Here is a 26454-nt window from a genome sequence, read left to right as displayed (position 1 = left end):
GCCTTCTCTATGGACCTGAACTCTCTGTGTCTTCTCAGCACTTGCCGTTTCTTCATTGACACGATGGGTTCCTACTCTGAACACCTTTGCCAGAGGGCTTGTTCTGCCACTGGATAGCTCAGCCCAGAAATGCTGACGAGTGAATGCCTTTAGGAGCAGCCCTCAACCAATGGGACAGCCCTGAGGGGTAGGGGAGCAAAATTTCCCACCCCAAAATGTGTCTCTTTGGCATTAAGATTAATTTAACCTGATTATTTTTAAGAAACAGAAACCTCAGGAAGTCTTTCTTTTTACCTCCCCCTTAGCTGCCTAGAGAATTTAGATTAAGGGCCTAGAATAGAGCTAATGCCAGAGATACCTGCAGAGACTATGAGCTGAGTGTGGTAGGGGAAACGTGCAGGACCTTAGTGATCAGAGTCCATTGTGTGTCCCATTGTCTCTGCATGACCCAGGAAACATTTGTTTACCAAATATTTGTTTTCTTCTATCTCCATGTAAAATTGCCTTCCTCTCCTTTGAAGTCCCAAACCACAACCCCCAACATCCTCTTTCGTTTTTAGCTGAAGAAGCTGAAATTTAAGGTGAGGATTTTGGCCATTTTGGCAAATTACTCAGTTTTCCCAGGTCTCTCCCAAGTATACATGTTATTAAACTTGTTTGATTTTCTCCTGTTAATCTGTCTCATGTCAATTTAATTCTTAGACCAGCCAGAAGAACCTAAAAGGGTACAGAAGAGGAAAATTTCTTCCTCCCTGACAGAGGCATGCTAAGCCCGTTGGAGCCCCAAATGCCAACAAGAATGACATGTTCGTTAATGTGTGTGCCTCTCTCAAAAATTGTTTTTAATGGATGAAGAAGAGCAGATGATTCTTCACCTTAGTCATCTAACATAACATTATATTTATGCATTCTCTATTGACCATCCTTGCATTCCTGGAATGATATGCTATTTTAAAGTGTGCTATTGAATTTCATTTGCTTAATATTTAAGATTTTTAAAACAATATTCGTAAGTGAAATGAATCTCTAGCTTTCTCTTTTTATGCTACCTTTATCAGGTTTTAGTATCAGTATTCTCCTTGCTTAATAAATAGAATTTGAAAGTTTTCCTTCTTTTTATGCTCTGGAACAGTTTAAGAAACATCAGGATTATCAGACATTGCCTGTGAAAACTTCAGGACCTGGTACTCTTTTCTTTTTTGGTGGTAGTGGTGGTGAGAAAGCTCTGTTACAACTTTCTCTGTTTCTCCTATGAAAATTAGTCTATTAGATGTTTTCTATTTGGGTCACTTTGGTAAATTATTTTTTCCTAGAAAATGACTCATAAAATCCCAGTATTTAAGTGTTGACAACTGATTCAAAAATTTTTGAAAACTCTGTCAAAACTTGCCAGCAGGCTAGATATGGCCTGTAGACTACCATTTTGCAACCCTTGATTATAGTCAGAGGATTTTAGACCTGAAAGAGGCCATATAGATCCTATAGCAGGGGTTGCAAATAGGTAACATGCTCACAGGTAACACAGTTGTGTGAGGTGAGGACTTTGTTGAATTGGAGAGCCCATTCCCCAACTAAAGATAAAGAAGTTAAGTTTTCACAATATTTTAACCAAAACACCATGTGGGTCTGCAAGCTCAGTTTGGCCCATGGGTGGCTGGTTCGTGGCCTCTGCCAGTTTAACCCCACTTCCTGCCATACCTCCTGGGCGTCTCACTTTCCAGCCACATCTTATGCTCCCTGAACAAGCCCTGCCCTTTCTTCATGTATCTTTATAGCTTTATTCTAGTGAGACGACCACAGCTGGCAACAGATGAAGTTGGGAGAGTCTACTTTTGAGGTTCCATCAGGTTTTTGGTTCTACCTACCGGCATCCTCTAACGCCCCTCATTAGCCTGGTCCTCTCCGTGTCACTTGGATCCTGAGGCAACTCCGGGGCAACTCAGGGGACTGATGGGACACCCCCCTGTCTATATCTACCTCCTACTGTCTCTTTTGCTTTCCCCACATCCAGTAGTCGTTTCTCTCTGAAACCCTCTAAACATTTGTAGGAGATCTTCTTATATTTTCTTCCTCAAGACTAGGTCTGGGGTTGGGGAGGCAAAAACTCCACACTGCTTCTCTCTCTTTCTCTCTTTTATCGAAATGTTCTCTTCCTCTGTTTCTTCCTAAGTTCTTTACATTTTTTCTCCAGGTAAGGGGGAAAAACCAGTTCTATCTCTTCTCACCTCTGTAAGTGATTAGTGTCTCATCCCAGGAGTGATGGCCTTTGAATTTAGTAATTTAGAGCCTGAATATTTCTTCCCAGCTGTCCAGCTGTCCTCACTGTATTCAGTACCCTTCCATTTCGCTGTCAGTTTGGGGGTGCTTAGCTGGATAAGAATGGCACATCAGGCGGTAACTTGAAATCACAGTCTTTTACTGAGGATTCTAGTACAAGAGCAAGTTGGGATTTTCAGCTGCCATCTTTGATCTAGTAGAAAAAAGTACTTTATAACCTGTATGCTTCACTTTTGGAAGGACCTCAGAGCCATTGATTTTCAGTCACCAAATACCTTTTAACATTTGGCACCCCATTTGGTTGAGGACTTCCAGTTTGCTGAGTGTTCCTGATTTGCTGGTTTAACAAGATTTATAGGATAGTGCCAGGCACCTACACTCCAGGGTCATCTCCAATTTCTAAGCCTCAGAGTGGTCCCCAGGCTGAGGTTTTGGATGTCCTCACGCCAAGCCCAGAAGCCTCCTACTTTCCTTAAGCTGGCCCTGTGGCTCTGGCAGTCATTTAGCTACTTTGAGCCTTAGCCTCATGCAGGGAGTGGGTGTGAAGTCCCTCACCTTATAACAGTTGTGAGGATTAACTAAGATAATACCTCGGAGTGTGCACTAAATGTTAGATTCCCAGATTCCAGTTACTTCCCACTGCCCTCTCTTCCTTCCAGACTCTTCCAGTGTGACATAAGGAGGTTCTGAGAATAGATTCGTTAGAACGAGGCTTCCAGCCACTGTTGGTTGGGGATGAGGAATGGAGAGGAGCTCTTACCTTGCCACTGAGGGAAACTTTGTTTCTAGTATAACTGGATTCTTGGGGAAAGACTTGTGGTCCTACCCTTGAAAAGCAAAGGGGCTGTTGCGCCATTTGCCAACTCAGGAACCATGAAGAGATTTGTGGTGTCCCATTCCTGGCAGATCCTGAAGAAGGAATTGGTGAGGAGTGTCAAGGACCCCGGGAGGGAACAGTGGAAGACTGAACAAACAGGTACTTTGAGGGAAGGAGAGGCAGGTGTAGGAGGCGGCCTCGGATAAACGTGGCCACCCTGTACCTTTTGGAGTCACAAAGGAAAGACTGAATTCTGACCCCTGCCCTGTAGCCTACTCTGCCCTTGGCATTGGCTACACTTTGAGCCCCTGAGGACTGCTCTGTACTCACCCTTCTTGCTATTAGGAGAGTCAGAGAGAATAAGGCCCAGCATCAGGGTAGAGTAATAGGTTAAACTTACGGACTCTGGAGCCAGACTTCCTGGGTTTAAATCCCTATCACCTGTTAGCCATGTGGCTAATATTAGTATTAGGCAAGTTACTTGATTTGCTGTGCCTGTTTTCTCCTCTGTAAAGGGTGATGATAACAGTACCTACTACATTGATTTATTATTGAGGATTAAATAAGTCAATACATATAATAGGCTTAGAATAGAGCCTGACAATGGCAAATTGTATTCAATAAATATTAATTTTATTAATAAAGCTTTTCCCCATATTTCCTTTAGATATATAATTTTTTTTTTTTTTTTTTTTTTTGTGGTACGCGGACCTCTCACTGTTGTGGCCTCTCCCGCTGTGGAGCACAGGCTCAGTGGCTATGGCTCACGGGCCCAGCCACTCCATGGCATGTGGGATCTTCCCAGACCGGGGCACGAACCCATGTCCCCTGCATCGGCAGGCGGACTCTCAACCACTGCGCCACCAGGGAAGCCCTAGATATATAATTTTTAAAAAATATTATAGTTACAGGTAGATCGCCTCACTATCTCACTCCCTTTCTCCTCACTGGCAACCACTTTCCTGAGATTGATATGTACCCTTCCTGTCTATGTTTAAAAATTTTTTATTATATCTGTGTGTATCCATAAGAACCTGCAGTATGCAGCACATTTTAAAAAATGGTATCATAAATGGCATCTCATTTCACCTTTTTTCCACTCAAAATTGTGTGAGCTTTACCCCCATTGACACACACTCTAGTGCCATGTCCAGCCCCGTGACTCTACCGGATGTATTTTTCTTATTTGTCCCTCAAACGTCTTTTACAGCTTGTTATTATGAACCAGGAGCCAATCAAGGTTCATATTTTGCATTTGTTTGTATGTCTCTCTTTTTTTTAATAAATTTATTTATTTGGCTGTATTGGGTCTTTGTTGTTGTGCGTGGGCTTTCTCTAGTTGCGGCGAGCGAGGGCTACTCTTCGTTGTGGTGCATGGGCTTCTCATTGTGGTGGCTTCTCTTGTGGAGCATGGGCTCTAGGTGCACAGGCTCAGTAGTTGGGGCACACAGCCTCAGTAGTTGTGGCACACAGGCTCAGTAGTTGTGGCTCACAGGCTCTAGAGCGCAGGCTCAGTAGTTGTGGTGCACGGGCTTAGTTGCTCCGCGGCATGTGGGATCTTCCCAGACCAGGGCTCAAACCTGTGTCCCCTGCGTTGGCAGGCAGATTCTTAACCACTGTGCCACCAGGGAAGCCCTTGCAGCTGACTTTTTGAAGAAACTGGGTTAGATGACTTGTAGATTGTTTTACATTCTGGATTTGTCTCTTTGGTGTTGAACTTGTTTCCCTGTCCCTTATATTTACTTGGCAGGTAGAGGGTGACTGCCCTTACTCCTCAATTCATATTGGGATGGAGAGGCTGATTTGTTCTCAGCTCCAATTCCAAATTCCCAGGGAAAAGATAGGATGGCTTGTCTTGGATTAGGTGTTATATTAGTTTTCTTTTGACTGCTGTACCACACTTTAGTGGCTTAAAGCAACACACATTGGGACTTCCCTGGTGGTCCAGTGGTTAAGACTCCGTGCTTCCAGTGCAGGGGGCACAGTTTCGATCCCTGGTTGGGGAATTAATATCTTGCATGCTGCACGGCACGGGCAAAAAATAAATAAATTAAAACAAACAAACACACATTATCTTCTGGAGGCTAGAAGTCTGGCACGGGTTAAAATCCAGGTGTTAGCCGGGCTGTGTTCCTTTCTCGAGAGTGGAGGGAAGAATTCATTTCCTTGACTTTCTATCTTCTACAGACCACCCACATTCCTTGGCTCATGGCCCTTTCTCTGCCTTCAAAGCCAGGATTGTTGCATCTCTCTGACCATTCTTCCCTCAGATACATCTGATTCCATCATGCAGGCTCTTCACATCACCCCTCACGGCGTGCCGCGTGCCATTACTTGCGCACATTATTTTCTGGACCGAAGTGAAGGACTTGACAGTTAACTAAAGCTGTGCTGGTGAATGTTTTAACAGGCTCCTGGGGAGGGAGATGCCACCACTCGTAGTAGTTGCCAGTTTCTATGGCATAAATACTCCCACCATGGCCAATTTCAAGCTACCAATATGATTTCAACAGGCTTGAAAACTTCCTAAAGATGTAACTATGGTTCCAGCAACAACACTGCATTTAATCCTATTACATTTCACCTTGTTCACACTATCCAGCCTGCTGTTGACTGTTGAAAACAGATGGTTTCCACAGATCTTGTTTGTTTTGTTTCCACAGGGGCTGTACCAGCTCACCATGGATATCATTACGATGAACCGAGTGTGTAGAATGTTCCGCCAAGGCCTCAGGGGGTTTCGGAAATATCAGATCATTGAGACTGCTCACAGAAAGCACCCTATCTTCTCTTTCTGGGATGTAAGCTGTTGGGCTTAGCAGGTTTATACACGGTTTAAAGGGGTCCAATAAATAGCACCTCACTTCCCAGCCCAAGTTCTGAATCAACTGAGAGAGAAGACAAAGGGTAAAGCAGATGGGAGACTGAGCTGTCACTTTTATTAATGACAAAACTTACATTGGAGAAGCTGACAGGTGTCATCAAGCCAGAGGGTTACCTAATACTAAACCCCAGAGTTGGACAGCCTTATCGACGACCCCAGTCACAGGCAGTGCTGGACCAAGGCAGGCATTCACTGCAGTAGCAGGGTCTCCTGCCCTACACTCAGAGCAGGGAAGGGCAGAGCAGAATGTGGGCTTGGAGGGATGGAGAAGGGGATGATCGTGCCCGGTTTCTCCTTCCAAATTCACCAAAGAGTTTAAGTCACTCCTTCTCAGTGTGAAAGGAGAGGGGCTGGTAGTGTTCTGCTAGTACAACTCCCTCCACGTAGAGAGAAACATCAAGAGTGGGGAAGAAGCCATCTCCATTCCAAGGGTGATCAAAACAGCCGGAAGAAGTCCAGGAGCCACAATGGAGCCAGGATTTCCCGAATACTTACCAACTGTTCATCTTCTCTGCCTTCTTTCCTGTCCCCCCACCTAGACAAGAAGGGGACATTTGCAGGGCCTCTCTGGTGACCTTGCTTTCTAGATTTTCTGGAAGGTCCCAATTTCAAATATTTTATCCCAGTGGTAGATCCTGAGCCCCTTTTTGGCTCAGAAAAGTTGATCACCATTCTGTTAACTTGTTCTGGGTCCCCAAGGGTGTCTTCATTACTATCCAGGGCTCCAAAGTTTCCCCAGCCAATACCTAGACAAACCCTGCCCAGATTCCTATTGTGCCAGTCGTGCCTCCCCACTGCATCCAGCGATTGCCTCCAAAACATTTCCCAGAATGGTTTCTGAAGCCTAGCAACCAAGGAGAGGGGCGTGGAGGGGTGGTGATGGGGAAAGGAAGGTGTGTTAGGTTGGTTTCTAAGGGACCAGCAGCTAATGTAACTGTGTATATGTGGCTGAGTTTAAGACGAAGCAGGGAGTAGGCACCTGGGGGCAGCTTGAGGGGAAGGGCTTGCCCCATCTACAGACATTCAAATTCATATATTTTTAAGACATTTTGGTGGCCAAACCAAACAAATCTGCAGCCAGATTCTGCCCTGTTATTGGGTCGTGAGATGAGAAGGGTTGGAGCAGGAGCATCGTAACCTCAGGAAGGACCTTCTGACTCAGGGTGTCACACAGTGGTGAAGCGAAGGGCCCTGGAGACCAGGAGTCTGTGGTTACCAGAAGACCTGGGTTGGTGCCTGGGCAGCTGGAAGCTGAAGACCAGAGTCAGGCTTGTCATCATGGGAGTGTGAGGCTAAACCTAACAACATTGCTCTGTCAGGATGGCCTTGAGCAGAGCAGAAGTGTCTCAGGGACAGCCAATGGGGGTCATATGGCTTCCGGGCAGGGAGCCAGGGGGTTGGGGCATAGTGTCGGGCAGAGAGAGCCGTAGACTGGTTTTCAGTGGAGTATGTGAATCCAGATCTTTCTGAACATCACGTCTTTCATTGGCCTCTCTGAGAAGCACCACATGGATGTATAAACTATAAATGGAGGGAGGGGACAGGGAACTGAGTGGGCTCTGGGGAAGGATGTGAGGTGTGCCCAGAGAGATGAATGGGGGGTCCTGGTTTGCCCCAGGATGCTGTTCAGGGCCTTGTTTGTCCCTTTCCTCCCCTGCTACTCCCCCGCTACATATCTTTTTCCTCCCTCTCTGCCCCTTTCTCTACGCTTTCCACATCCTCTCTGCATCTATTAGGAAATAGGGTTGAATTAGTTCATCCCTAAGACCTCCTATACCTCTTCTTCCTGGCCATCCTTCAGATGAGGACCATTTCCTCACTGTGTGATTTTTGGGCAACTTCCTTCACCCACTTCAGGTCCTCAGTGGAGCTGCTCAGTAGTACCTGCTTTGTCCTGATGATGAAATGGAATAAGATAAGCCATGCCTGGCTCGTTATAGGCACTTAATGAAGGTTGGCTTCATTTGTTCCTTCCTTTTTATCCCTCTTTTCTTTCTTTTCTCTATACTTTCCTTTTTTTTTTTTTTTTACTTCTTTTCCCTCTTCCTTTTCTCTCTCCATCCTTCTTCTCTTTATCCTCCTTTCCCTCTCCTCACCCCCATCTTTCTCTGCCTCCATAATAATACATTGTCAATGCTGGTCCCAAGTCTTATGTGGAGCTGGGGCTTTTGAGCGGAGGTGGACATGAGAGGCCCAGCTGGTAGGAGGTTTCCCAAGGCTTGCTGCCTACCACAGTGGCCCAGGTACGCAGAAGGGTTTCAGTGCAAAATTCTAGAAACAGTCTTGCTGATTCTCCTTCCTCTCTGCAGCCCCCCTTCCTTTTTTTTTTTTCCCCAGAAAAAGAAACAAAGCCGAATCACATTTGATACTATGGACTTCATTGCAGAGTCGGTATGTATAGACAGCTCTGACCTTGCTGCTGGGAATTTTTTTTTTTCTCATATCATAGCCTGAAAGAAGCCCTGGGCTGGGTATCAGGATAGCTGGGTTCACACCAGGTTCTGCCACCAACCCAGTGTGCCACCCTGAGCTAGCCACTTAGTTTCCTCACCTATAAAATAGCTGACCTTGGTGATCCCTTTCAGTTCTGGCATCCCAAGACTGCGAGCCTTCCCCCCCTCCCACCCAGCTGAACCCCAAACCCATTGTTGCATTATAGCTGAGCAGAACCAGCACGGGAGATCGCCTGTGCTTGGACCAGTGGGAAAACCGTAGAAGGCAAAGGAGAGGATGTGAGAGCCCCAGACAGAGGAGAAATAATCAAGGTGGTGGGAAAAGCACTGGCCTGTGTGTGGATTCTGGCTCTGCCCGAAACTTTCTGATAGATGCTGGGCACATCTGTCTCTCACCTGTGCTCAGATGGCCATTCTGAGAAGGGAATGCCTTCATGTCATTTGCACTATGTGATTTGTTCTCCAAATTTCAAGCATTATTATCTTCCTGGCTTCTCCCCACCAAATCCTGGATATTAAATTAAAATTAAAATTTTAATTAAAATTTTAATTTAAATTTTAAAGGGGCTTCCTTATTTATAGGGAAGATCTGAAGTTCTCACCAATGTAGACCTGACTTGACCCTGGCCTGGAGCAGACATGCTGGTTTTTCTCTAGGAAAAGCAGGGAGAACAGAGCTTTATAACTGGTACCAGGACCACCTGTGCCACCCTGCTGCCTCCTCCTTTGGAACCAAGGTGTGGCTCCTGTTGACTGCCTCCCCTGGGCATAATCTAATTTCTCATGCCCCATTATATATGAAGCACAGTAAAGTCCTCCAAATTCTGAGTTTTCTTCAGTTTTCGAGACCAGCCAGTGTGACCTGACACTGTGCATTGAAGGTTACCCAAGTTTCACCCTTCAGACAGGAGAAACTAGGGGTCTCTCTGAGAGCCACAGAGCTCTGGAGATGCAGGCAATTCTGTGCATAGCAACAGAAGGAGAGAGGCGAGTACAGAGGAAAAGTCCATCATATAGGCAAGGCCTCTCTGCCTTTTGAATGAGTTATCACTGGCTCCGTCTCCAGCACAGACATGGAGAGTAGAGACCCGATTTAAAAACCTGCCCTTTTAGTGACTGCGCATGGGTACCAGGTTTCTTTTTAGGGTGATGATTAAAAGGTTCTAAAACCCACTGTGGTGATGTACTACTCTGTGAATACACTAAAAATTGATCTGTGCACTTTAAATGGTGAAATCATTATGTTGTGTGAATTACATCTCGATCAAGGTGATACACACACACACACACACACACATTTATACATATATAAGCTGTCTCTCAGACAACACTGGAAAACTCAACTTCCATATAGTCTACTAATGCTAACCTTCTCAGAAAGAATCCTAAGAATTATAGAGGCTTAGAATCATAGACTCATTTATTATAGCATTTGTGAGACATTGGAAACAATGGGTACATTTCTAAAACATGGTTTAAAAAATATCGAGTGAAAAAAGGCAAGTTGCATAAACGATGTCAGCAGTCTAACATTTATGCAAATAAAAATAAAACAATTCTATACATATTCTGTGGGCACACATATAAGTATATAATAATATATATAAATGGTTAACTGGTGGTGGAGAGCAGGTCTGGGTTACTGGTGACATGGTACAAGGGGATTTTAACTATATATATTGTTCTGATTTTTAATGGAAAATAGTCATGTATTATGTTATTTTCAAAATTTTTATTTATGCATAAGAAAAAGGCAGGCAACAAGAATGCCACATGTAAATGGCTAGTTCTGGGTGGTAGCATTATGGGCAGCCCCTCTTATTTTCCTTTATCCTTCCTGTATGCTAGATGAACACACTGAGGAGATGGCTGGCCTGAAGTGAGTGAGGGTGACAGCGCTGAGAAATGGTGTGTGAGAAACAGGCAGGGCTCTGTTTGAATACTATTCCCTTTTCCCCATTCCAGATATTTTTATGAGCTCCTAAGGTAGGGCTAGATCTCTGTCTGGTGGTGGGGAATACAGTCAGGTGGCTGTATCTGCAGGTTCCACATCCGTGGATTCAACTGACCATGGATAGAAAATATTCAGAAAAGAAAAATTCCTGAAAGTTCCAAAAAGCAAAACTTGAATACTGCTTGCAGACAGCAACTATTTATTGTATTTGCAACTATTTACATAGTATGTACATTGCGTTAGGTATTATAAGTAATCTAGGGATGATTTAAAGTATACAGGAGGATGTACAAATACTACACCATTTTAGGTAAGGGACTTGAGCATCTGCAGATTTTGGTATTGGCAGGGGTCCCAGAACCAATCCTTCCTCCCCACCTTGTGGATACTGAAGGACAAGGATGACTGTGCTAGGTTGTGTAACATTCGCACCTTCCCTTAAGGAGCTAATTAGGAGTTAAGGTGATGAAACTTACCCAGGAATTTAATAACAAATTTTCACTTCTGTAGGAATCCACAGAAGGGAGTCTCAAGGGTTAGGGGTAATAAGAAGGATTTCCTGAAGGAATTAGGGCCCTAAGTGGGCCCGAAAAATAAGTTTGGTTCATAGAAGCCAGAGGCATCTGGTTTACCATAAATAGACCCTATGATAGAAATCCTAATGGGTTATTGATAGTAAGAGAGAGAAAGGAGAAAGATTGGATTCAGACCATAAAAAAGACCAGCACTTCCATAGCCCTTGCTCTGTGCCATGCACATTGTAAGCCCTTGACACGTATTAACCCTGCTATTTGTACATGTAGTTTCTGTTATCATCAGGTAGGGAAACGGGCTCCGGGAGAAGAGACTTGTGCCAGGACACGCAAATGGGAAGTCGCAGGACAAAGTTCAAACCCAGGCACCTGGCAGCATAGCCTGTGTGCTTTTAACCACTGTGCTACACTGCCTTTCCGTCTGTCGTTGTGAAGATCAGAATTCTGCATCATGTCCCACTTTCCTTTTGCTTCTATGACAGTTACTGTTATGTAAGACTGCCGGTGTTCATTCCTTCCTTCCATAAATATGTATTTTGTTGAGTGTCCACTACAAATGAGACATTATTCTAGAGTGGGAAACAAGGTAGACAAGGCCACTATCGTGTTTATATTGGGGCTTATATTCTAGAGCACCTTTGTCCGATGGAACTTTCTGTGACAATGGAAATGTTTAGTAGTCTACATTATCCAAAACAGTAGCCAGCAGACACATGTAGCTACTGAACACTTGTCGTTAGTGTGACTGAGGGGCTTGTTTTTTATCTAATTAAATTTAAGTAGTCACATGTGGCTGTTGGCTGCCATAGTGGACAGCGCAGTTCTACACGTGTGTGTGTGTGTGTGTGTAGGGTGGGAAATGACAGATAATATCCACATTAACAAAAAAAGAATAAGGTCATTTCAGAAAGTATTAAATGCTTTGAAGAGAATGATTCAGAGCTCACAGAGTGCTGGGAAGGGGGCCTGCTATTTTAGCTCAGATGATGCAGAAGGAACTCCCTGAGGATGTGGCACCATATGAGCTGAGAGCAGAATGAGGAGGAGGAGGAGGCGGCAGCCATATCCATGTGAAAACCCAGGGGAAGAACATTCCAGGCAGAGGAAACAGCCCAAGCAAAGATCTAAAGACAGAAGTGAGCTTGGCACATGCAAGAGATGGATAGAAGGCTAGAGAATGAGGGGAGAGGCAGGAGGAGAGGTTGGAGGGCAGTAGGCAGGTAGGGAGTCAGACCATGTGGGGCCCCAGGCTGTGGTAGGAGTTAACATCTTCTCCTGAGTGCCACGGGCAGCCAGTGCAGGGCGTTTAACAACTCACAGTGCCATTTCCCCGCAGGTAGGAGTGGTGAGCGAATGGGTAGATCTGCCCGCCCCCTGGTCCACGAGTCCTGGCTGCTGAAGGTTAGCTAAGAGTCTCTGTAGGCTCTCTTTGTTCCTTAGGCTCCCGGAGCATGCTGAGGTATAGGCTGAGGCAGGGGAGGTCTCCCCTGACTGAAGTGTGTCAAAGGGCCCTTGGAGCCCAGGGAGCCCCATTATTGACTTGGGGGCGTGGTCAGTGAACAGCAGAGGTAGTATGATCAGTAGTTGGGGATACAGGCCTTGGCATGTAACAAATCTAGGTAATAATCCTGCCTGAATGTCTTCATCTGTCAAAGGGGATAATAAGCATGCCTCGCTTCTTTAGGTAAAGATTCAATGAGACGGTGTGTGTAAGTTGCCTATCCCGATGCCTGGCACGCAGGAAGCACTCATTACCTGTCAGCCACTATTGTATAGGAAGTGGGACTGTGAAAGCAGGAGTGTGGGGAGTTGCCTGCTAGCCCCTGGGGGAAACTGCTGGGCTCTCTGTGTCACTTTGGCTCTCTCTTTCCAGGGTCACTTCCCTCCAAGGGCCATTCAGATCACGCAGAAGAAGCCCGCTTGGAGGACAGAGCGCGAGATCCAGTCCCTCTGTAACCTCCTGCAGGTTCTGGATAGTTACCGGAACTACTCGGAGCCCCTGCAGCTGCTCCTGGCCAAGGTCATGCGCTTTGAACGGTCAGTGAGGGGCACATCCCTTGGCCCCTGGGCTGGGGCTGGGCTGGGCAAGAAGGGCCCGGCTGCGAAGGCCACGGCGGGTCTACCAGCCCCTCTGCGGGGTGTCAGCCGTGAGAAACCTGTCACTTCACTTTGGTGCTCACCGTTATGACTGCGGCCCACTGTGTCTCAGCCATTCACTGAGAATCTACCCAGAATTAAGGAGTCACTGAGTCTGGAGAGGATCTGGTTGGAACCTCAGAAAGGATCTAGTCTAATTCCCTCATTTTTCAGATCAGGAAACTGAGGCTCGGGGGGGAAATAAGTCATCCTAGTTCACCCAGAAAATAAGTAGCAGAGCCGAGACTCAAATCCAGGCCCTAAAAGCCAGAGGGGATCACAGATGAGGTACTACATCCAGGTAGGAACAACTAGGGCAAGAGTCTGTGAACTTGGATGAGAAAAAATATTATATCTGTATTTTCATTAACCTCTGAAATTTATAATTTCCTTCAGTCATGAATGTAGGTAACAAACCACTGCATACTATTTATTTATTTGGCTGTGTCGGGTCTTAGTTGTGGCACGCAGGATCTTTCGTTGCAGCACGCAGGCTTCTCTCTAGTTGTGGCATGCGGGCTTAGTTGCCCTGTGGCATGTGGGATCTTAGTTCCCTGACCAGGGATCAAACCCGCATCCCCTGCATTGGGAGGTGGATTCTTAACCACTGGACCACCTGGGAAGTCCCTGTATATTTTTTTTTATAAATAAAAAAATACAGGTATTATGACATATTCAAGTTGCTGCAGATTTCTCAAAAGATAATTTATATTTATCACATCTTTGAAATGATGGTAGTTATTAGATCTGCTGCTGGCTCTTGTTTTTCAGTGCCTTAATGAAGAGGCACATATATTGCTATATCACAAACTTGGTTTTTTCTTAACTGTTATTCTAATGTATATTATTTTATACATTTAAAACATTGTTCTGTGAAACCTTCACCAGACTGTCAACTGGTCCGTGACACACACAAAAAAGGACCTTGTAAATCCCTTGTAGTAGAGAAGCCTAAGAGGTACATGTGAAAATAGTTATTTCCAGGACATTTCAGTGGCCTCAGGGGGGCAGCCTAGCAGAATATTTGAGGTAAAACCTGTCTTGAAATCTAAGATGTAAGGTCACTATAGGTTTGTGCCCTATCTTCCTTCATAGCGGTCACAGTCTAAGACATAACCACACTAACTACGGGTTACAGACGACCCTTTATGACCCATGCAGGGTCTGTTTCGCAGATAATAAGCCAGGAGGAGGTAACCTTCCAGCTAGCTTGGCCAAGGGAGTTTCACAGAAGAGGTGGCATTTGAACAGGTAGATTTGACAAGTGGAGGTGTAGACGGGACATTCCAGGCAGAGGGAACCATCTGCTTTGTTCTAGCCCAGTAAAGAGAGGGAGTCACTGCTGTCTTTTTTTTTTTTTTTTTTGCAGTACGCGGGCCTCTCACTGTTGTGGCCTCTCCCGTTGCGGAGCACAGGCTCCGGACGCGCAGGCTCAGCGGCCATGGCTCACAGGCCCAGCCGCTCTGCGGCATGTGGGATCTTCCTGGACCGGGGCACGGACCTGTGTCCCGAACTCGTGTCCCCTGCATTGGCAGGCGGACTCTCAACCACTGCGCCACCAGGGGAGCCCCCACTGCTGTCTTAAAGTAAGATTCTATAGCAGGCAGAATGTCGTCACAGAAAGAAAAAGAGTCACAGGCTTAGAAGCTCTGGAATTTAATGCCCCGTCTGCTGTGTGACCTCAGGCAAGCCACTTAACCTTTCTGAGCCTAGTATCCCCATGAGTGATATAAAGATAATAATATGAATTTTACAGGCTTTTTGTGAACATCAGGAGGTGGTAATTGTTAAAGCCCTCCACTAGTTGCTGATTACTATTTCTGGGACTGGGAATTAGCAGATTAGATAGGATTCTTCCACTCGCTAGTGACAGAAAACCCAGCCTAAGGGAATGCATTGGTGGCTCATGTATCTGAAAGTCCTGGGATAGTTCTCCAGCTTCAGGCTCAGCTGGATTCAGGGGCTCAGTGTCACCAGGACCCACGTTTGTGTCTGTCTCTCTCCATCTCTTGGCACTTCATTTGCATAAGCAACTTATGCAAATGCAAAGGAGAGTCTCTGTCTGAGACTCTCCCTTCATGGTGGCAAGCCGGCTGCTACAGCCACAGCTCCAAACTTCTAGCTTTCCAGGTTCAGTCCATTGGAAAGGAGAGAATACCTCTTCACAATCAAGTCAGAGCCTTGGGATTAGTTCTTTCTGAGCCAGGGTGATCTCACTTGAATCACCAGTGGGTTAGTGATGTTCTGATTGTCTAAGAGTCAAGAAAAGGTGTTTCCCCCAAAGTAAAATCAGGGTGCAGTTGGTGGAAAAAGGCGACCAGATGCTTGGCAGAGAAAACAACAGATATCTGCTGTATGAGATATCTCTTCACTCCCAAAATGTAGGTTCTGGTCTCTGAGGGTCTACCCTGGAATGAAGGCTGGCCTGTGTTCTCTCGTCCCCAAAGTCTTATTTCCTGGCTGAATATGCTTGCCTTCTCCCATCTAGTCATTGTCATCTGGGCTGTCGCCTCTTTCCTATATTGATAAAGCCTCTGGCTTGTACATTGTCCTGTCTGATGGAGCTTACTGTTCTTTCTTTGAATATGCCAGGCCTCCAGCCATCTCTGTGCCTTTGGACATGGTGGTCCCTCTGCTTACGACACTCTTTCATCTCTCTGGCCACCTGGATGACTCTAGCCACCATCCTAGAGCCTTCTCTGGCCTTCCTAAACTGGGTTAAGTGCCCTTTCTCTCTGCTTCTGAATTAGCCTGTGCCTTACGTCTTTTAAAGCATTTTTAAACCTTATTTACTTCTTGTATTTAACCATAATTTTGAGAACAAAATTTGTATTTTTTATCACTACACCTGTTAGACACCATTGGTATTTGTCTAACTTATTGAATGAATGAAGGAAATGAATAAACACTAAAAGAAGTGAGATTTGACTTGAACTTGCATTTGAAATACAGAAACTATCCTCCTTTGAGCTTAAGAACTGTTAGTTTGCTCTGAACCTGGGTACCTCTGCCCTAAAGGTTCCCAGTTGGATAGTGAGCTATTAGGGATCATAATAAGATCATTTATCCATCTCTTTCTACGTATGCTCATCTGCATTTTACAGACAAGAGTAACTGAGGCTCAGAGAGGGGATATGAATTGCCTAGTGTCCCACAGATAAGGGCAAAACCAGGATTTGGATCCTGGTCTGACTCTAAAGCCAGTGCTCGTAATCATTTAGCTACGCATCCATTGCTTCCAGCATTTGTTCATTCATTTATTCAACAACTGTTCATTGCCTAAGCAGACTGACAAAGGCTCTGCTCTCTGGCAGCTTCCTCTAATGGAGGTGGGCGTCTGGACAAATATTAGTGAAGGGGTCAAGCTTGATGGGGATGGGGCTGGGCTGTTCTGAGGTCCCTTCTAGTCCCAGTCTGTGCTTTCATACTCCAGAGCAGGGAGCACGGCCCGTCCAGATCTCCTCCCCTTAGGGACCAGACTCTGTGTTGCTACCAGGTCAACTGGCCATGGTTTTTTCCCAGGTTTGGTCGCAGGCGTGTGATCATCAGGAAGGGCCAGAGGCGCAACAGCTTTTATTTTATCTACCTGGGCACGGTGGCCGTGACTGAGGATGAAGATGGCATCAGTGCCTTCCTGGACCCCCACCCAACGTTGCTGCAAAAGGGCAGCTGTTTTGGGGTAAGCACGGGGCACGGGTCTGCGTTCCTGGGGTGGGGTTCGGGGTGTGACAGGACTCCTGCTACAACCTCTAGGCCAGGCCCAGTCCTGCCTTTCACTCTGTGCAAGTCATTGCCCTGTTGTGGGTCACAGAGCCCTTACCTGTCAAATGCCGACTGAGTTGGAGCCAGTGATGTCCAAGTCCCACCACTTCGTTTGTGATGTTTAAGGAGTATGTTCCCTCTATAACCCCCTAGAGATGCAGTGACTCCTCAGCAAGGCCTCTCCAGCTTCCTTTCTCTGCCCTGGTCAAACCAGTTGCCTCTTTTTCCACAGGCAGCATATTAAGAGGGAGGGGCGTGGGCCCATAGAAGCAGGGAGTGAGCAGGGGCACAGGGCGGTCCAGGGAACCTGCAGTCTGGGGAGGAGAGATTTCTCAGGGGAGATGGAAGCAGGGAAGAGGTGGTCAGGGCTGTGGGCAGAACGCCAGGGGTGACCTCTCACTTGCCTTTGCCCCTGTCTACCCAACAGGAAATGGGCTTTCTAACTTCTTCAGTGAGGAGGGCCACCGTGGTCTGTATGGAAGAAACAGAGTTCTTGGTTGTTGACAGAGAGGATTTCCTTGCTAATAAACTGGACCAAGAAGTTAAAAAGGATGCTCAACATCGGTTTGAATTTTTTAGGTAACTCCACCAGCCAGCATCTTCCCCCTGTGTGTCTATTAGGTGCCTTTGTCCTAGACCCAGTGGGGAACACTAGGTGCTGTTCTCTCTGCTTGGAATGCTTTTTGGCACCCACCTCCCACCCAACTTCTCGGTCTAGCAAACTCCTAACATACCTTCAGGTCGCAGTTCAAATATCCCTTCCTTATGGGATAGTAACAACAGGATAGCTAACATGCATTGAGCACTTGCTGGGCCGGGCAGGATGCTCAGCCCTTTGTACCACCCGTTATATCTAACCTCACATTCAACCCATGATGTTCTTTCTCTTTTTCTCCCCAGTTTACAGTGAGGGAAGCAAGGCTCAGGATGGTGATGTGTCCAGAATGCCTGACTCAGAGTCTCTGGGCTTCACCACCCCGCCTCACTAACCAAGCCCAGCTACCCTCACTCCAGAATAGAGAGGGTGCCCCCTCAGTGCTTCTACCCTGTGTTTCCGTAAAGTCCCATCCAAACTGTAATTCTTGATCATATAATACTTTCTTTACAGTTTATTTGTGCCATCAGACAGTAAGCAGCACAGTGGCAAGGGCAGACCTGCCTTTTTCACCATCATCATCCCTATGTTATCACAGAGCCAGGCGCATGCAGGTGCTCGTTTAATTATCTTTAGTTACTTGCCTTGAGGAAAAGAGTGAAAATCAAATGGAGCATCTGCACTGGCACTGAGAATACAGGTTGTAGGGTTGCAGGGCCATAGAGAAGTGTGTTGAGCAGAGGGGTGGGCTGGAACTGAGAGAAAGCCATCTGCATGAAGGGGCTGCAGCCCGAAAAGGGAGGGACTCGGTTCTGAAGGGAGGGGCAGTTCATTTTTGTATACAGTGGAAGAAAAATAGGACCGTGTTCTAATCTCAGCTCTTAGGCTTATCCACCATGGGACCCTAGATAGGTCGCTTCACTTCTCTGGGCTTTAGTCTCCTGTGCAGTAAAATGGGGATAACAATTCCTCTCTCCCGAGGTCATTGTAAGAATCAAATGAGGTGATCGTGGGAAGTGCGTGGCTCAGTCTTGGCCCAGGAGGTGCTCCTTCTGTGGTGGCCCTGCTTTCCTCCTGTGTTTCCAGACCCTTCTCCTCCTTGGGCATGGCACTGACCCTGTTCCCCTTTGATGCCCTGGACAGAACTCGGTGCTCCCTCGCCTAGGTTGAGACCTGAATCACCCGAGTTCAGGGCTCATAATCTGTTGGAGCTGAGAAGATCTAAGATGATTTTTGTTGGCAGCCCCGCGGGACCACCTGCGAGGGAAGGGAAGCCCACGATCAGCGGTGTATGAGGTTCAAGATCAGCGGAAGGGGTGGTCACTGCCGGGTGGGCCTTTCACCACAGGGCACAAACAGGCCAAAAGAGGAGAGTCCAGACTTCCCCCATTCCCAGGCCCAGGGCTGAGGATTTGAAGCCAATAGGCTGGAGGAGACAGGGGTTGGAATGAGCTGCCCAAACCAAAGGTAGGGCCCGGACTGCTGGGCTGGGGGACAGGATAGCCAGTGAGCTGAAGTGAGGAACTCTTGGGTGCTCCTTGTAATGGGAGTAGCTCAGTGGTAACAAGATTGGCAGGGGATTCAGCCGGGAGAAGCTCCTGGAGGGAGGAGCGGAGGTGAAAGAAGCAGAGCTCCAACCACCCCCGGTGCGTCTGAGGCTCAGGGGAGCAGCTGAAGGGCAGGGCCTTGAGAAGAGGGCAGGGGAGCAAAGGACAAGTGACAGGAGACCAGCTGCAGGCTAGGCTAGCGAGCAGGGTGGGTGTGAAATCTTCCACCTCAAGCCTTTGCAAGAGCAGGAGAACATACTCCTTTTCTGGAAATTGCTAAGTGCTGAGCCACCTTGGTGACAGAGGGCGATGAAGTCTAACAGGCTTTTCCCCTCAGGAAGATGGATCTGTTTCACTCCTGGTCCGATGAGAAGCTCTGGAAGCTCGTAATCCTGGGGAAGAAAGAGAAGTTCTCATACGGGCAGCTGATCTCAAAGGACTTTGTAGAATCATCCTCCATCGTGTTTGTGTGTAAGGTAAAGAGGTCTGGGGTAGGGTGGTGAAGCTGGGAAGAGCGTGCCTAATCTAATGTCCTGTAGCCTGGTGACTGGCAGAGCCCTGGCCTTCAACACGTCTTTTTCTGAGCTCCCACGTCCTACTTAAAAAGGCAAAGGAGTGTCCATCGACAGGTGAATGGATAAAGAAGATGTGGCACATATATACAATGGAATATTACTCAGCCATAAAGAGAAACTGAGTTGTTTGTAGTGAGGTGGATGGACCTAGAGACTGTCATACAGAGTGAAGTAAGTCAGAAAGAGAAAAATAAATACTGTATGCTAACACATATATGTGGAATCTAAAAAAAAAAAAGATGAACCTAGGGACAGGACAGAAGTAAAGAGGCAGATGTAGGTAATGGACTTGAAGACACAGGGAGGGGGAAGGGTAAGCTGGGACGAAGTGAGAGAGTGGCATGGACATATATACACTACCAAACGTAAAGTAGAGAGCAAGTGGGAAGCAGCCGCATAGCACAGGGAGATCAGCTCGGTGCTTTGTGACCACCTAGAGGGGTGGGATGGGGAGGGTGGGAGGGAGACGCAAGAGGGAGGAGATATGGGGTTATAGTATGCATATAGCTGATGCACTTTGTTATACAGCAGAAACTAACCATTGTAAAGCAATTATACTCCAATAAAGATGTTAAAAAAAAAAAAGAAAAAGACAAAGGACACATTTTGGCCACTCTCCCTCAGAGGGTTGCTGTGAACGTTAAGATATAGCTGTTATATTACAAAGAGGGCAGGTGTGGGGAGGGGACCCCTTCCTTCAGCTCATATACATGTTTATTTACAAACAGGTACATATTTAAATTATGCATTTGGCTCTTGAATTTTAATGATGCCAGATCACTATTTATTATTTCTTTTTGGCTGCATTGGGTCTTCATTGCTGCACACGGGCTTTCTCTACTTGCGGCAAGCAGGGGCAACTCTTTGTTGCGGTGCGCGGGCTTCTCATTGCGGTGGCTTCTCTTGTTGTGGAGCACGGGCTCTAGGCGCGCGGGCTTCAGTAGCTGTGGCACTCGGGGTCTGTAGTTGTGGCTCGCGGCTTTAGAGCTCAGGTTCAGTAGTTGTGGCGCACGGGCTTAGTTGCTCTATGGCATGTGAGATCTTCCCGGACCAGGGCTCGAACCTGTCTCTCCTGCATTGGCAGGTGGATTCTTAACCACTGCGCCACCAGGGAAGTCTCCAGATCACTTTTTATAATTATAATCTCTAAATTGTAAAAGTGATACCACCACATTATACAACTTTCCAGGAAGAGGGACAAATGAGCTCATTACCACAGAATAGATTTCCAAAATTGAAATTGCTTAGCATCACCATTTTTATGACTCTTGGAACAAACTGCTTTTCATAAGGAGGGATCCACTTTCTCTAGCTCCCAGCAACATACAACTTTGCCAGCGCCACCAAGCTCTGCCGTCATTCTTTCAAAAGTTTTTAAATTTAATATGTGGCAATTACTGCCTCATTGAGGATTTAACTTATGTTTTTTTCTGATTACTAGTGAGATTAATCTTGTTTGTTTACTATCTGAATTTTGTGTTTTGTGAATTGCTTTATGTCCTTTGCCCCCTGCTCTGTTGGTTGATAATGAAAATAAAATTTAAGGAGGTTGATATTGTCATTATTGCCATTTTACAGAGGTGGAAAGGAAGGTTAGGTGGCTGTTCAAGGTCACGCATTTGATGAGGGGCATGAGGCAGTGTTCGACCCAGGTCTGTCTGACCCCAAAGCTCTTCTTCCCAGAAGCTGGGACTTGGGATTTGAGTTGACCTTTCCATCAGTTGTTGACCCTGCTCAAATCCTAAGTAGTTCATCATCATAATCATCATCATAAGAGTCACTATTTTTTTTTGAGGCTCTTTGCTCCTGTGCTAGGAGTTCTACTGACATCATTCATCTTTTTTTGTTTATTTTGGAATAGGTAGTACTTCACATGCTTCAAAATTCAAAACGTTCACAAGAGTGATGTCTCCCTCCCCCCTCTCTCTCCCAGAATATCCCTCCCCAGGGACCACCACCAGCACCAGTTTCTTGTGTCTCTGTCCTCCACACGTTCTCTCTCTATACAGGCAAATGCGTGTGTATATGTTCTTTCCTTTTTTTTCATAAGTGGTGTCATCCTATACAGACTGTTCTGCACTTTGCTGTTTCATTTAAGAGTATTTCTGTAGGTTGTTCCATATCAGTACATAAAGAACTCATTCATTCTCTTTTACCACTCATGAGTATTTTACTGTATGGTTGTGCTTTATTTTTTTATATATTTATTGGAGTATAATTGCTTTACAATGTTGTGTTAGTTTCTGCTGTATAACAAAGTAAATCAGCTATATGTATACATATATCCCCATATCCCCTCCCTCTTGTGTCTCCCTCCCACCCTCCCTATCCCACCCCTCTAGGTCATCACAAAGCATCGAGCTGATCTCCCTGTGCTGTGCTACGCAGCAGCTTCCCACTAGCCATCCATTTTACATTTGGTAGTGTATATATGTCAATGCTACGCTCTCACTTTGTCCCCGCTTCCCCTTCCCCCTCGGTGTCCTCAAGACCATTCTCTACATCTGCATCTTTATTCCTGCCCTGCCACTAGGTTCATCAGTACTGTTTTTTTAGATTCTATATGTATGGTTGTACTTTAACCAGTCCCCTAACTGATGGATATTTAGGTTATCTCAACGTTTGCTATTTCAAACAGTGCTTTGATGAATAACTGTGTACCTAGTACCATTCTACCATAAATCTTCACTGTAGCTCTACCAGGAAGATATTATTATTCCAAGTTTGCAGATGAAGAAGTTGAAGCTAAGATGCCTTAAGAAAGGCCACCTAGCTAGTAAGTGGCAGAGCCAGAATTTTGCCCCCAAACTCCCATATTTAATATCTCCTGTATACCTATTGCCTACACGTTAAGCCACCACAGACATTTGCCAAGTTTTTGCCAAGATCATGACACAGTGGCCCAGGCTCTGGAGGGATACAAAGGTGGAAAAGATTGGTTCTCTGGGGCTTCCCTGGTGGCGCAGTGGTTAAGAATCTGCCTGCCAATGCAGGGGACATGGGTTCGAGCCCTGGTCCGGGAAGATCCCACATGCCATGGAGCAGTTAGCCCGTGCACCACAACTACTGAGCCTGTGCTCTACAGCCCGCGAGCCACAACTACTGACCCCGAGTGCCACAACTACTGAAGCCCGTGCGCCTAGAGCCTGTGCTCTGCAACAGGAGAAGCCACCGCAATGAGAAGCCCATGCACCGCAACAAAGAGTAGCCCCCGCTTGCCACAACTAGAGGAAAGCCCACGCGCAGCAACGAAGACCCAACGCAGCCAAAAATAAAATATATTTATATATTTAAAAAAAAAGAAAAGATTGGTTCTCTCTCCTTATATATCTTCTCCACTAGATTCTAAGTGTAGACAAAGTTGTCAATGCCGACTACCAAGCGATTAGTACAAACCCTGTGAATTACAAGAATTCAGGATGCAGAACTCTCTAAAGGCTGAAGGCTCCAAGGAGGGCTTCCTGGAGGATGTGAGGTGGGAGATGAGCATTGAAGTATTGGGCCCTTAGACAAAAGTAGGGGGCAAGATTGGTTGTGTGCTGGAGCTGGCTCTTCCTGGCTTGAGAGAGCTGATTGTTAAGTTCTCAGGAATTTTGTAAGTCAGTACACATGATAATTATTAAAAATTAAATTATATAAACCTACAATTAAATATTGAAAACAAGGGTAATAAATACTGAAAAACTTATCATTTCCTGGATTTATTGCATTTTACTATTATCTATGCTCTTGAAGTTCCTTTTGCCCATAGTATCCATATGGTGGAAATCTCTACCATTGTGCACATCTCTTCTCAGTTCCATGTGCAGTGACTTCCCATTGGTAGCTGAAAATCGACCATGGTGGGAGTATGTGAACACACAATGGAAATAGGCAGACTCTCTAAGTCAGGTCTTGATTTATGGCTTTGCTGATTGTCTTAAGAAAGCTATAGAGGAAATGTTTATAATGCAGATTAAATTTCAAAGTGGGCTGGGTCTGTAGCCATTACATTGTAAAGAGCAGAAAATTAAGGAAATGTTTTCCAGTATTCAAAAATGACTCATCATAGTTTCATCATAGCAGTTATATAATTGATGAACAGGTGAAGTTCTGATAGACATAGTGTTAAAGCTAAAAGAGGTTTCAATTTAATGAATATAATTTATAAGAGGGTGAGAAATAGTTTACCAGTAGAGTACAAGTCAGACTTAATAATATTAAATTTATAGATTGGGATGCAGATTCATTTGTCAAATTATGGTTGAATTGTGACTATAGACTAGCCACTGATATGAGTTCAGCCAAAGTCAATAAAAGCATTCTGTGAGAATCGATTGGCTATATGGAATTTCCAATAAGTGTGGTATATTTTATTATTATTTATAAATTGTGTGTAACACACCCTTCATAACAGTAAAATGTATAGACGTGCATACATTTTACCCAAGAGCCGGTTGTTTCAGCGTCACCAGGGATGTGTTTGTGTTGTGGTTTTTGGGTTCAGTCCCAGAGAACAGTCAAGTCTAGCTAATGCAAGCAGGAAGGGATTTACTGTGGGATGTTAAATGGCTAACAGATTTACTGGTGAGGGGAGACCTGAAGAAACAGGCTCTAGACTGAAAATGACTCCCAGACGACTCCAAATCAGAGTCCAGAACTGGACTGTCACCGGTGCTGCTGCTCCTGCCAAGTTCAGGAAGCCACTGTCTCCACTAGTGAAGTGGATGTCCCACAGTTCCAAAACCAAGCCTTGCCCAGGTGTACTGGATTGGTGGAACCCAAATCACATCCAGAGCCTTAGCTTCAGGGTACCTTGGGAAATGTAGTGTTTGGTTTCCAGCCTCTACACACTAACACTAAAAGGGGATTGGATGCACAGGATCTGACCCAGAGGAGGGCGAGGATGAGGATGAGGTCCTTGCCAGTGGAGGGGGGAAGAGTTTGATAAGTTTGGAGAATCCTGATGGTCATGTGAGGAGAGGTGGGAGAAAGCCTAGAAGAGAAACTGGTGGTGGAGAGCCCTGAAGGCCAACCTGAATAATTTGCTGTTCTTTCTCCCCCTGATATCTGCTTCCTATTTCCTAAAATATTGGGGTGATTGCCTCCAAAGCCAAGAATGCCATGTGTCTGCAAATTTAACTCTAAGCTCTTTTGATACTGTATAACCAGAAAAGATGGGGGAGATGAGCAGTAAGGGATATAAATTCAAGACTTTCTTTACTCAGCATGATGGTTACATCCTGACCAGCAGAAGGTTCTTAATCTGGTTTAGCCTGCATTTCTTTATTTGTAAAATTGGACTATGTGCTTACTTCATAAAGTCTGTGAGGATGAGATTAGCTCAGCACATGCTCACTCACCTCAGTCACCCTCTAATCCAGTGGTTCTCAAAGTGTTGTCGCTGGACCAGCAGCGACACCTGGGAACTCATTAGAAATGCAAATTCTTGGGCCCACCCAAGAGCTATTAAACCCAAAACTCTGGGAGAAGGGGCTCAGTAATCTGTGTTCTGACAACACTGACATCTGCTTCCGGGTGATTCTGATGTGCACTAAAGCTAGAGGACCCCTGATCTAAGGGAAGAGTTTTCAAATTTTGGTAAGCATAACAAACTCCTAGAGTGCTTCTGAAAATGGCAGAGTCCTGCCTCACCCCAGAAATTCTGCTTCATTAATTCTGGAAATCTGCATCTGAATAAGCGTCGCAGGTGATTTCTAATGCTTGAACTTCATTCTGAGAAAAATAATACAGATGTCACAAAGTGACATCAGATAGAGAGCCTCTTGCCTAGTAGATGAGTTGGTTTATCCCTTATAGTATTTTGCTAAAACCTGATTTAATTGTTAATGTGAAGATTCTACATAAAAGTTCTGATTTCTGGCTTCTTTTGAATATTCAGAAGATCGGGCAATACCAGGCTATGTTCTGGTGTGGCCCCTCTGGCTGGAGTTGAAGTGCACCTGCCACCTCTAAAGGGACTGCTCTTTTTTTCTCATTTTAATTTCCCACCTGTCCAGCTGCTTAAATGTTCATCTGCTAAAAACAGTTGTCCCGACTCCTGTAGTTTACTGGTATTGCCACTAGAGGGAGAAATCAGCATCGGGTGGCTGTGCGTCCTTGGGGTAACGGCAAAGTTGGAGAACATGATTTCCGCTAGCATTGCAAACATAATTAATGCCCATAATCAACTCATTTTGAACAGTTTATCATTTGGGAACACATGGTGAAATTGTTTTTTCCACAGATATAGATGCGATTAAAGACCCATGAGAGTCTTTCCAGAGAGAACTGCTCGTGTGTTTCTCCAGTACCTGCAGTTCCTGGTAGATAAATGTTTGTTGAATGAATGTTGAATAAAGCTCCTAGCACAATGCCTGGAATATAATAAGGGCTTATTAAATGTTTGATCTCTTCTTCTCCTTCCTGTTCAGCAGTAATCTATCTTGAACCGTAACCCTTTATAATGTGTCTTTTAGAATTCCTACTTAAAAAGATTAAAATTTTATAAAGTATGAAATACATAAGAAAAATGACGTATCTTTCTTGCCTCTCAGAAAAGATTAAAAGGGTTGCGAAAACCCAGTTGTCAATGTACTACAAAGATGTATTACAACAAGTTCTGTTATGCACTGTTGGACAGAGTGTAAACTTATCTAACATTTCCAGGGGCTTCCCTGGTGGCTCAGTGGTTAAGAATCCACCTGCCAATGCAGGGGACACCGGTTTGAGCCCTGGTCCAGGAAGATCCCACATGCCACGGAGCAACTAAGCCCGTGCGCCACAACTACTGAGCCCATGTGCCGTAACTACTGAAGCCCGCGTGCCTAGAGCCCATGCTGCGCAACAAGAGAAGCCACCGCAATGAGAAGCCCGTGCACCACAGTGAAGAGTAGCCCCTGCTCACTGCAACTAGAGAAAGCCCACATGTAGCAATGAAGA

At 45.6% G+C, this 26454-nt stretch overlaps 1 protein-coding gene across 2 annotated transcripts in view; it reads left to right on the top strand.

Moving 5' to 3' along the window:
• The window catches only part of CNBD2 (cyclic nucleotide binding domain containing 2), a gene marked incomplete at both ends in the record, with an annotated part of 73055 nt that overhangs the window by 10462 nt on the left and 36139 nt on the right, over positions 1–26454 (top strand). For both annotated transcript variants that reach the window (XM_082645053.1, XM_082645052.1), the window contains 6 exons: positions 5758–5895; positions 8316–8369; positions 12792–12955; positions 16577–16733; positions 17244–17395; positions 19296–19434. In XM_082645053.1, coding sequence (XP_082501179.1) covers positions 5758–5895; positions 8316–8369; positions 12792–12955; positions 16577–16733; positions 17244–17395; positions 19296–19434 — 804 coding nt within the window. The remainder of the gene's footprint in view (positions 1–5757; positions 5896–8315; positions 8370–12791; positions 12956–16576; positions 16734–17243; positions 17396–19295; positions 19435–26454) is intronic.

This window comes from Mesoplodon mirus, assembly GCF_964341445.2.
Source record: "Mesoplodon mirus genome assembly, chromosome: 15".
Lineage (NCBI taxonomy): Eukaryota > Metazoa > Chordata > Mammalia > Artiodactyla > Ziphiidae > Mesoplodon > Mesoplodon mirus.
This window is presented reverse-complemented; position numbering and strand designations above follow the sequence as displayed.